At 42.1% G+C, this 12,864-nt stretch overlaps 1 protein-coding gene across 5 annotated transcripts in view; it reads right to left on the bottom strand.

Moving 5' to 3' along the window:
* The window catches only part of fmnl3 (formin-like 3), a 48,737-nt gene extending 36,244 nt beyond the window's left edge, over window positions 1-12,493 (bottom strand). For all 5 annotated transcript variants that reach the window (XM_049580605.1, XM_049580604.1, XM_049580607.1 and 2 more), the window contains exon 1: window positions 11,922-12,493. In XM_049580605.1, coding sequence (XP_049436562.1) covers window positions 11,922-12,035 — 114 coding nt within the window. In that variant the 5' untranslated portion in view covers window positions 12,036-12,493. The remainder of the gene's footprint in view (window positions 1-11,921) is intronic.
* Between the last annotated feature and the right edge of the window lie 371 nt (window positions 12,494-12,864).

Here is a 12,864-nt window from a genome sequence, read left to right as displayed (position 1 = left end):
TTGCCACTTGCTCAGCATGCTGAGCTGCCAACTCTGCCAAACACACCACCCTTGACTTCACCACACCACAGACTGTATGGGTTGTAGCTGCTGCTGAAGGAGTTGCGAGAGTCCACCCAGCCGCACACACACAATGACAGGGCTAACTGTTAGCATCATACAGCTAACCTTACCTAATGGTTAGAACAGGTCTCACTGCAGAGTCAAGTTGTTTCTGTGTCACTGACACAGAAACAGCCATATAATGCCATATAATGGTCCCAACAAACTCATAGTATGAGTTTGTTGGGACCAAACTCATACTATGAGTTGGTAATGGTCCCAACAAACTCATAGTATGAGTTTGTTGGGACCATTATATGGCTCGGTGTCGGATGTTAGGGCTCTGCTGCTGCTGTGTTAGCTCGTGCTAACCAGGCAGACGTTGTATTGACTGTTTATCAGAAGAGAGGACCTCCAAAGACAACCTCCAGAGACAGTAGCAACAGAAAGTTTGTTGATGTATGGACAGTCCAGGATCATCGGGTATCAAGTAATCACTGGAGACTTTTTGATACTACTTGATATTGCGTTATTTTGGTTGATACCTTCAAGGGAAAGAGTACCAATACCCAGCCCTAAATCTAACTCCGAAGAAAATGAATAAGCGTATTTCCCAAAATGTCAAAACATTCCTTTAAAGCTCTAAATTATAATAATAACAGTGTCACCATACACTAAAATAATGTTGGTCCTAACTCATCAATTGATGTGTAGATGAGTAGCATTTGTTATAAAATTAGTTACCAGTTTGGAGATTTAAGCGTTAATGTAATTTTTTTTGTTTTGTTACATCTTTAGGAGGTGAAGCCTGAAAACAAACTCTTCCCAACCTACAAGAAATAAAAGCATGGAACAGCTATTTTCAGATCCTGTTTGGGCATTAATCCTGTGACTCTTCCTGTATGAGAAAAGGCTGACACTGAAAAATATTATTGAGCTAGAAAAAAATCTGTGTCCAGGATAACACTCACATATCTGGTCTGAATTATACTTTTTAAGAATAGCAAAGTGGTAAACAGACTGTGCGGTCTGTGAATATTATCATTAATAATATCAGAGAAAAATTCTTGTCTGGCTTTTTTTTCTTAATCCAAATAAAAGCACTGGCATATTGTTTCAAAGCATCTCAACTATGTATGCAAAAGCAACACATTTCTGAGCATATTTCAATCATCCAGTAACAAAGGAAAATACTGGAACAGCCAATAAGAGGGAAGATAAGACCAGTAGCTCTTTAATGAAGGGAACTGTCTGAAGAGGTTGGAAAAAGCCAGACCACTGATCCCTGTCAGGAAGTAGAGCCAATAAGGAGGCAAAGAAAACATTATGAATATGGGACCTGGCATGACTATGTTTTCTTTAAGCATATTTCAGGCCCTCACAATGAGAATAGAAAGTGATGTACCAGTTCTTATACCAGAGATGGCTGGATATAGTTCAAGATAAATGTATCCTCTAGGGGGGAAAAAAGAACAGATGAGAGATAAAACTGTCTACACCCTCGCCAACGCAATGACGGGCAGGAAGGCTAAATACAGAACCAACTTCTGGGCGTCTGTCTGTCGTACTGTACACGTCAAGTACACTGATGACTCTATGAGGTGGGGCTAAACAGGCCAGATGACCTTATTACATCACTCACGGTAGAGTGTGAATCACACCATTACACCAGCTTTTCATTAATGAGCGTTGCTGTCAGTGCTATTGTTTGGATTCCTCCTATTTCCTTGGTAATGGAACACAATGAGAGGAGACAGGATGAGAGGCTGTCGTCACAGGGCTGCAGGAACTTCCTGAACTCTTCAGGAAATCAAAAACTGCCCTGAGTTACGAGCCTGTGTGCTTTTCTGCACATCCACCCCTACACTGAGTTCATGTGTGTATGAATGAATTGTAGGTGTTTTTCGAGCTCCAAGTTACGCCTCGTTGAATTGAAAGTGACAGAGCAGAGTGTGAGAAAACACTGCCCACCCTTTCTTCGAGAAGACATCTGATCATCCTATCGCTCTTTTGTGAGGTAACCCGAACCAGGCAATCACAACAAAGCATGAGTCCCTGCACAAAGATGCTGGAAGACCGAGAGGCCAACAAAGCAGACGCTACCAGAGACAGAGACTGAAGGTGGGAGGGACAGAAAGCAGAGAGGACAACATGTTTTTCTAGCAGGCGGAGAAGTGAAGTTTTCATGAGGATCAGTGCTCCTCCCTGTCCTCTCCTCCTGATGCTGGTCCTTATTTACAAAGCAAACAGACTCAGTTAAGAGCTTATTTATTAAGGTATTAGCATAACAGGTAAAGCAACGCCTCACTTACAGCCAACTGAAGAGTCAGTGATCAAACCACATTCTTGACATGTGAAGGTTAAAGCAGGAAGCATGAAAACAATGAAACACAACTGATCCAAGTAGTTAACATAAATTGCCTTCCATTTCTCAATCCTTCACCAATACGCAACTTTAACTCTTCTTAATAATGCAGTTTTATAGTAGGGCTATAAATAGAGCCTATCAATAAATCTGTTGATAACTGTTCCCAGTTAAAAGGGAAATGTTTACTCAATAAAATGACAGAAAACTGAGAAAATTTCAAATCACTAGACCCAAAGTTCAAAGTGGCAACGCATTATATGGTGGTGGGTACGAAATGTGTTAAATTACGTAATGGCAACGTGGGTAACGTTGTGAAACAGTTACAGCTTAGTTATGTTAGGTTTAAAGAACAAAAACTACTTTGGGTAGTTTGGGAAAAAACTGTGGTTTCAGTTAAAATAACTAGGCTAAATACGGGACAAGTGATGTAAACTAATGAAATCTGCGTATACGTGAAGTATCTACATGAAGTACTTTCCGTAGTTACGTAAAGTCTGTAAAGTCACGTAACTGTGTGACTTTTGGTTTCACATGTGTGACCCGTCCACCACCTCTCCTGCCTGCCTTACGTGGACTCTCTTGCTCTTTATACTTAATTTGTGTCTTTACCATGGCAAAAGATGCACATTGACTTCGCATTGGCATTGTTTTTGTGTTACCAGCACGTAATTTCAACATATATGTTGCCCACCACCATGTAAGGTGCTGCTCAGAGTTCGTGTCCATTTCAATAGTGAAAAGTGCCTAGCAAAGTTTCCCACAGTCCAAGGTGACATCTTTAGGCTGCTAGTTTTATCAGTCCAAGAGTCTATAACTCAAAGATATTGTATTTACACTGAAACAAAACAGAAAACAGCAGCTAATCTTCAAGTTTGAGAAGCAGAAACCAGTGAATTTGAGGGGGTTTCTGCCTGATAAATGACTCAAAATAAAAATGAATGATGATGACAAATGATTCATCAGTGATCAGAATTGTCTGTCGGTCTCATTTCTGATTACTTGACTGTTTCAGAGCACAAACGGTCAAAACTCAAAGTCATCCTAATGGCTGAAACTTAAGTGGTGTCACAGCTTAAATCATTGAGTGTTAAATCCCCATTAAATCGGGACTTTAGGAGCAACACAGTTTACAGCTGTGGCGTGAGGCTCTTAAGACTCCTTTAGCCTTATCTGCCCTCCTGCCAGTCCACAACCTTCCCTTCTCCTGCTTCTCCTGAATGCACTCTGGAGCCTCCTCTCTTCTCCCATGAACCCCTAGTCTTCTACTGCGTGACTGCTGAGTCACTCTGTTGAGAAAAATAACTTTCCTTGAAGTCCCTTTTTACAACTAAATACCACATGGACATTCCACAGCCAGTCAAAGCAACAGGAAGTTGGTTTTCAGTTGATAAATCAAGAACCGCCTCCCAGAACCAATTTACTGTTAATTTCTGTTTATTTACCTGGTGACATACCAGTGATCGACAGCAGTGATGGCTGGGTTCAAGCTAGAGACTGTTATCATCACAGAGTTCTCTAAGTTGAACAAAAGATAAAGACGAAAATGTCCCTCTGAAGCCAGATGTTCCTCAAGCTTCAAACATGAGCGAACTTGAAATGCGCACTTGTTTATGTGAGCTTATCTAGGGCGTTTTTGTATTCTAAAACAACAGCGAGATAAAACCATTCCAGCAATCCCACCTGATAACTATATTGTCCTATTTATTTGTTTTATACTGTATCTAGGAAATGTGAACACAAACAAGGATATAAGCGACGTTAGGACTGGGTTATAAATAAATACTACAATTGGTCATGAATCGGAGGTACTCTTTCATTCCTGTGGCGAACATCCTGTTTGTTCTCCTCCGTGCGTCCGAGCAGGGCCCAGGGAAGCCCCAGCCAACAGATGATATGAACAGGGAATGTCAGGAATGCAGGTACATGAATGCCTCAATAACTCATGCTGGGCAGACTATTTGACACTCTGCCCGGTTAAAAAGATGAAGGTCAGCCAGAGAGAAAGGGCAACAAATCTGAGCCTGAGCTGTGTAGAAATAAAAGTCTCAATCAAATTAACTTCCTCAGATTTAACTTCTAGGTGAAGGTTTATGTTGGACGGAGAAGGAAATGGGGATAATAAAATAAAGAGGAATAAAAACTACAACCAAAAGACAGACAAAAGACACGTAGCATTCACATGACAACCACTGACGTCTTAAAAAGTTCCCCTTTGATTCTCAACATGACTTCATTCACTTGAAGCATTACTGTAAAAATACAGAAGTAGGCTAGAAGTATTGAGAAATAAGAAGAAAGACTACTGTATGTCATTCGAGGAAGGCCTGGGAAACAATTACATCATGTCACTAGTGTAGGAGAGGTAACTGGCTCTTTAAATGGGCTTACAGCAGTTCTTCTGAGCGTCCGCGTAAAAAGAGTGTAGCAGCACAAAGGGCACCAGGGGATGAGGCCCCCTTTCTAAAACAACACTGACTGACAGAGTCCCCATTGTATTGAGGAGGAAACCACTTCTCCAACCTACAGCCTTGGTGCAGCTGCATTGGAGAAGCGTGCAAACCCCCACTGACACGCACAAATGCACGCACCAAAAAACACTTACATATGCATATAAATGGAAAACACATGCAGGTTATTTGCATAAATGGATACATCCAGATTTACACACACTTTCGTGACATGAACAAACAACTTGCTAGTTGCTGTTTCTGAGGCTGGAGAGTCGAAAAAGAACAAATCTCTTGCTAAAAATGATCTGTAAGCTAGCATTCTTCCTAACAAGTAATGATGTCACACACGCGTTGACTGCATTCCAGTACAACAAGTTGAAAAACCAAGATGTTGCAAACAGTACCAGTGCTAGCCAAGTTAGATATTGTTAGCAATACCAGTTGATAACAACGTATTCTGCTATATTTTGCGCACATGAACACCATAGCAATATTTCCACAAATAGAACCTAGGCACTACTATGTACTACTCTTTTAATGAGACAAAAACGTGACAGAAGTGCTCATAAACAGTATATTACTTCAGGTTTTACTAATGTTGATGCTCAAAGTAGCCATATTGGATTTTGAGGTCAGGGTTGGTGAAGTTTCTCTGACTTTCTGAGTAAAATATCTGACTTCAGGGGACATTCCAGTTGAAATTTCCGACTGCACATTGGAAATTCTGACTTCCATAATATGAGTGTGGCATTGATCTTGTCATCTAACTGCAAACAAGGCAGCGTATTTCCCAGAATGTCAAAATCTGTGGACATGTTATATCTGCTCAGTCATGGTCTTTAACTTGACCTTTGCTTTTCAAAATAACAACAAGGAGAGAGGAGGAGAAGAAGCACTAAAACTCAACATAAAGCCTGCACCAGATTGGGGAATTGTAGCCTGAGGGTGTAGAGAGCCAGGTGGACGGCCTTGTGCCGAACCCCCCCACCTCCTCTGCTGCTCTAAAACCAAGTTAACTGTGTGCACTCGACTCCCATAATCCCCCTCTTCCTGGGCCACAGTGGTGGGTGGCTGAGCCAGATGTATGCACTCTTCCAACTTAAGTGACACAACAAACACATTTTTCTCTTTTTAGAAAAGATGATTCCTGTGAGAAAGGGAGTGGTAGACATACTAGGCACATAAATAAACTGCGACCGCCATTAAACAAATGAAAATGATTTAGGTTTTATGTCCAATAAACACATCGCACAGCTTGACTCCATTAGTTCCACTTGACTGGCATCTATCAGACGCTGCAGCTTTCTTTAGACTTCAGCCATCAAGAAAAAGTGATGTCAGACACGGCGCTGAAGTCACATTGTCAGCATGTCTGATTTTACTACCACTGACTTCACTTTCTCATCTGTAGATTTCCCAACATTTGCTACAACTTAATTGTGAAATCTCAAACGAAATGCTGCAACGGCACATCTATGTGTGATGCAACTTGATGTCACAGTATAGAAAAACGATGGGAGCTGGGCAGAGTCAGACAAATCAGTTAGGATTGTTTCCAACGCAATCAACTGGTGAAAATAATCCCATGCTGCTCCCGTAACAGCTCTTAAGTACGTGTGCGCTGTTTAAAAATGTTGGTAAAGTCATTACAACCGAGAACAGTGGCAGACCGCCAGTTCAAAGAGAATTTTCCCTTTCTGAGTTCTCCTGTGGCCTCAGCCGAGACTAGACCGCAGGAATTCAGTGGTGGATTGGTGCTCGGGCACTTTGAAAGAGGATCCCAGGCCAGGCATGCACCTTTGAATACGCCATTCACTCATCTCACATCGTTCTCATAAGGACAGAGTCATATGGAGAACGTTATTTTCTAGGACAGACCCACAGTGAGAGTGAATTCGGGGAATAGGAAGGTAGGAAACACTGAGTGGGTGAGAGAATGAGAGGTTCCACTTCCATTTGGAAAAAGCCAAGGATAAGTAAAAGTTAGCAAAGACAAAGAAAGGGGAGGAAGAGCCAAAACTATCAAGACAACGCTACCAATGACTAAGATATCATTTTATAGATATGGCATCTATGTTGTGCATCTGTGAGGTCTAGGCAGATCTGTATCACTGGCTGAACTAATGGCATGTTGTGCACCAGTGGCAGCCTGCATGCAGGAACACAGTTCTCATTGTAAAGCGAACCGACCACAACGACCATTGGCTACAATGCAATTTCCCCTTTAAAATGAAGAAAGGAAAATGCCAGGCAGCTGTTTCCAGCCACAAAAGACAGAGCTGAGGCTGTTTCTGAGGATGCTGGACAAAAGAGACGAGAGGGAGACGATGCCTTTAGCACATGCTGCCGGTTTAGAATTGACCCAGGCATTTTATTAGCAGACCGCATGAAACCAGCCCCGGGGTCTCGCCCCCTCCTCCGCTCCCCTCCACCGTCTACAGTAGAGCGGTGCTGTTAAAGTCATTAGCTCTGGGATATTACTGCACTGGCGAAAGCTGCTGCACCCATGACATCATTACAGGCTGCTGTCAGTCCAGTGGGACGTCTGTGCGCTGTGTCTGAGAGGAGTGGGCAGTCCCGCCACACAGATGCAGACACATCCATTCACACCAGCATGCCATCATACAACAGGAAACACAGTGGTCCAGAGGAGGGGAAATTACCCATTTCAAACTATCCATTTATGGAAAGTGTGTTGCAACGAAGCCAATTATGTCCCGGCTAAGAAATACAGAAGACAGAATTTAGAAAAAGCAAAGTTAAGTCTCTCAGGCTATTTTTAGCTTTATGATACACTGCCAGATAACAGATCAATGGCCTTGTCTTCCTGAAGAGCTCCAACCCTGAAGACAGAAGCTTTTGATGTACCTTTATCTCGCAACAAGGGGCCAGCAGGGCAGAGAGACGACCATTGTCTGATAAGAACACTTAAATATACAAGTATGTTGTTCTTTCCCACAAAGTAAAGGAAATCTGGAGCTACTATGGGGTAGGGTGGGGTGGGGTTTAAAGAGCTTGAAATATGTTCCCAGTCAAAAGCACAACTGAAATGTTGAGTCTACTGCCTCTTGCATAGAAATCATCTGCTCTGCACGGCTGAACATAATAACAGGGATCCACTTTGTGTTGCAGGGCAGTCAAATAACTGCTCCCGTCTCTGGGCAGGAAGTACGTCGATCTTTTTTTTTCTTCATGGGAAATGTGACGACTACAAATCACATGGAAAAACTTTATCTAAAATGTCCCAAGCAGTGAATCATCTGTGTGGAAGAGACACGACTGTAATAGCGCTTACAGTGTAATTCGGTGTATAATTGTCATAATAGCTGCGGCTTAGCACAGCAGTCAACAAGCAGGCCTTGAATGGCTTCTCGCTGTGCTCGTCTCTTCATACTAGGGCTTTGCTCTGTGGCTGTTCATAATTCTGGCAAGCAAATAATGGCTTTATTCCAGAAACATGGAGGGCACACAAACTGTTCAAGAATGAGACTATGGATGCTGTGAAGATCCCAGCTCTGTGCTGCTCGATGCCGTAATTAAGGTCTTAAACAGCTGAAAATCAAGGCCGGGTGTGGTTATGTTGAAATAAGCACTTGTGAGAAACCTTCATGCCACTGTTTAACAAAAAAAAATAAACAGGTAGGATGGTCTCTGTGATAAAAACTGTTTTGAATTTTGTAAATATGTATTTTATGCTTCTCTGTCTCTGCGGCGCTGGATTACTCACACTGCAGCAGAGCAATAAGCTGATGTTATTGGGCTTTCTGTTTTCTGTTTAGATATGCGTGAGCATAGCAGGGGTGGAGAGAAGACTCAAATATGCAGCTTAAATACAAGTTGTGCGAAGAACACTGCATGACTACAGTGTTACTCAGCTAAACGTAACAGAAAGTAGCTCTGTTAAAGCACTACCACTGTGTCACTGTGAAAAGGCCAATGTGGCATCCTGATGTAACATGTGCAGTAAGTACACCCTATCAACCACGTCTCTAGCTCAGGCCAGCTCTCTTCAGCAATGGATGTTTTTTCTGGGATACTGCAAAAAGGAAAATTTAATTTCAGTCCAGAGCAAACCAAAATGGAGTATTCCCATAATTGTGCTATTATTGCTTTCCTAAAGGCCAGTGATTCCCAGCCTTTTTTGGCTTGTAAGCCCTTAAGATGAGGCAATATCTACTCCACATCACAGGTTTTTGTACAGATTAAACCAAAAAGCCAGGCTAGCTGTTTCCACCAGTTTCCAACCTTTAAGCTAAGCTAGGCTACTTTTACTTAACTAAATGACCTGAATACTTCTTCCACCACTGCAGTCAAGTTATGTAATCAAATGTTTTGTATCGTACTCACACCAAAGGGTTTTAGTTCACCGTCATGGGAGAGTGTGTAAAGCTGCCAATATTTGAACAAGTATTTTGGGGTACTTTTATAGTACTTTTCTATGAAAACTTACTCAAACAGATTAGTCATCGATTAGTCGACTAATCGTTGCAGCCCTATTCTCAATCCAGGGTCCTGAGATACATCTAAGGGGTCATCATATGATAAAAGGGATAAAATTATACTAATTTAAAAAAATCTGTCACAGAAAGTTAAGAGTTTAGTTTTTCTTTTCTTAAAATGTTACTTTTTTGGTGAAGATAACAACAAAGTTCTTGTACGCTACAAAGTCAGGCAGGTGCATCAGATCAAAAACTGTTCCTTGCTGCTCAGTTTGTTCACAATGTTTTGGTCCTTTATATTCATGTGAAATTTACCTCATGCAGGTCTGAGAAATAAAGTGGTAGGAATCGGTCAAGAGTGTGCTTTTTCTTGCAACACAATGGACTATTTTGACCTCTACTGGGCCTCTAAAACTCCTTTAAAGGAACAGTTCAACTTTCTTGCTGAGAGTTACAAAAGAAAAATGATACCACACCCTACATCATCACTACAGTGTAAAAACACTCTGTAGCAAATAGCCTAAAAGTCAAGCCTTCATAATCTGACTTCAGTTAAAGTACAAAAGTATATTTAGTGCCAAAAGAAAAACAGTAATTACACCAAATGGCTTGTTTCAGATTTCTATAATAATTTCACTGGATTATAATTAGTGACGCGTTTACATGCACATCATTTAATTGTTGCAGCTGGTAAAGGTGGAGCGTATTTATACTACTTTGAACCAGAGATGTCAAACTCATTTTAGTTCATGGGCTGCACACAGTCCAATTTGAACCATTCCATACCTTCCCCATTTTTGGTCCCCCTCTGTTGGGGTACCTAGCACACAGATCTGTTACTAAAAAGGTGGAGCTGTGAACACTGCAGTCTGTTGATTGGTCAATAGCAAACGGTCACTCAGACGGCTGAGTTGTGGCTGGTTTTGAGGCTCATGTAACCACTGTTCATACCGTAGAGAGTTTAATTAGTAGACTGTAACTATAAAAATGAAAGGAAGTTTTGCTGCCTCTCACAGCAGCTTGAGACGGAGAAAAACCCCCGACTTTATTCACTGGGCCGACTGCCTGCAACTTTTAAGGTGGAACGTTAACCTGCAATGTTACTCAATGCATGAGGTAACAACGTGAATCCATCAGCACACCTTAAAATTCACTGTGACAACTTTGACCATCACTTTAGTTTTTAAATGATACACTTTTAGTAATGAGTGGAGCTTCAAGCGTTTATGTATCTCAGTATCAGCCGAGTTACGTGACAGGATATATTCTAATGTTCACTCAGTGAAAAAAAGTATTGTGGAGCGTTGTTCCTGTGGGCTCAGGCAACACTAAACCCCTGAGCTTGCCTGAGAAGGACTAAATGCACAAACCCACTATTCTTAAATATGCCATGGAGAGAGACTCTCACTGCAGCCTGTTTTATTTTGTTCTGAAAATGTCGGCGGGTAACTCCGTTCTGTGGCTGATAAACGAGGTGCAGACTTCTATCTGTGTTACTGGTGATGAGAAAATACAGTAAGTGCTGGACGTAGCAGTGAGTGACAACAACCCCGCCCACATTTAAGGGTAGTGTTTGTGGTGGAAACACTAGGGTCTAGGTAACATGTCTGAAGGATTACTTTTGATTCCAAAGGTACCATAGTGTAAGTGTTTGGTGGAAACAGGGTTTTGTCTTGTCATCTGGTGGGCCGAATTTGACTCTTTGGCAGGCCGCTTCTGGCCCACAAGCCGTATGTTTGACACCCCTGCATTAAACAGTTCTGGGTAGTTTAATCTCTAATAATAAATCATAATTTCTGTAAAATATCAAATAAATGTAGTTGAGTAAAAAGTACAATATATGCCATCTACATGCAGTGAAGTAGAAGTATACAGAAGCTTAAAACAGTACTTGAGTAAATGTACTCTGTTACATTCCTCCACTGCCTGACAGTGTTGATAGTCTGTAGAAGTGGGTGTTGACTGTGTGCTCATTATTACAAAGCGCTCAGACAGCTCAGCTCCAGCCTGATGTGGAGTGAGGGTGGAGGGAGGGGAGGAGAGAGAGAGAGACTCTTCGGGTGTGGGAGTTTTGGGGGAATTCAGAAAATGCTGTTTTCAGATGAGCAGCCTGCAGCGAGAAAACTTTAAATAAACCCAGACGGAGAATGCAGAGATGTGTGCTCCGTCAAGGATATACAGTATAATGTCCCCCGCCCCCACCTCCTCCTCCACCCTCTCCACCCCCCCTGCCAGCTCCCACCATGCTGTGCTCAGTGTTTGCCACTTCAGCCAAACGCTGAGTTGTCTGACTTTAGGGGAGACAAAAGAACCGCAGGAGAGGGGGAACAGCAGGGAGAGAGAGAGAGAGAGAGAGAGAGGGGCGGGACAGCACAGGTCTGTTCATTTACAACATCAGCAGCTCATTATGGACGATAAAGACATGTAAACACACCTTAAATAAAAGTTACAAGAAGCAAAAGAGCAAAACAATAACACCATCCATTACTGGGGATGTTTATACTGGCACTGTTTTGAATTTTAATTCTGTGAATGATTAATTTATGAGGCAGAAAGTAAAGTTTTTAGATATTTCTTTGACATTTGTGGCACGTATGACAAACTGAGGTGATCACAACTTACCAAAACAATGGCAAATTTCTCCTCCAGCTCGGTGGGGTCAGGCATGGGGACCTTCAGAGGCATGATGTGATGCTTCATCTCCGACTGGCCGTCCACACTTTCTATGTTCCCCATTTTGCCCCCAGATGTGCTGCGCTTTATCCTCTGATCAACTTGAATCCTTCAGTTTCTCACAGTGATGATAATCCAAGCAAAACAAAAATCAAGAACAGTATTCCCACAGTTTCATTAACGGATTAATCCAGTTGATCCACCTCTCCAAGCAGAGATGAACTGCTGACAGTGCAGTAGTCTCGTATCACTGTCCCAAAATGCCATTTACACTTACTCACGCGTTTAGGTTTTTACAGTGAGTCCCACTGTAGTTTCCCCTCAAAAACTACCTTTCAAACGTAACAATCAAAGTGCGGCTGCTTTCTCTTCCAGAAAGTACTTTCTAATTTGCATGGCCAATCCATTACTTAAAAAAAGTTTCCCCCGCGCGACAAATAACTTTCAAAAGCCGACCAACAGTTGCTTTGAGTTGCTGCTCAACTTTCTTGGCTACGACGTGTTTCCATTCATTATTGTTGTGTGATCCTGATTAAACTCTTTGCTCTTGCCTCCACTCAGAGGGCAGGGTTTCTCCTCAAGTCCCGCCCCCAGCTGGGGGAGGAGGCTGCTATTGGTTCAAACAGATGTCAATAATTAAATCTGTGTTTCCCCGCCCCTCACATCAGCAGACAGGGAGCCCACATACAACTGGACGGAAGAGTGCGGGTTTGTCAGCGTTTTAACGCGACCTGGTGGACAAATAGGAGTATGACACCTAATCTAACGCCCCCAAAATTTAACACTTTAAAATTTAGTTAAAACTACTGAGTTACAGAAGCGCCATAAAAAAATAAAACACCTGTAAGAACAAAGAAAAAACAAGAAAAAAAGCCCCGTGGAAATAAATAGA

This window comes from Epinephelus fuscoguttatus, linkage group LG7, assembly GCF_011397635.1.
Source record: "Epinephelus fuscoguttatus linkage group LG7, E.fuscoguttatus.final_Chr_v1".
Classification (NCBI taxonomy): domain Eukaryota; kingdom Metazoa; phylum Chordata; class Actinopteri; order Perciformes; family Serranidae; genus Epinephelus; species Epinephelus fuscoguttatus.
The sequence above is the reverse complement of the archived record's forward strand: the minus strand, read 5'-3'. Positions and strand labels throughout refer to the sequence as shown.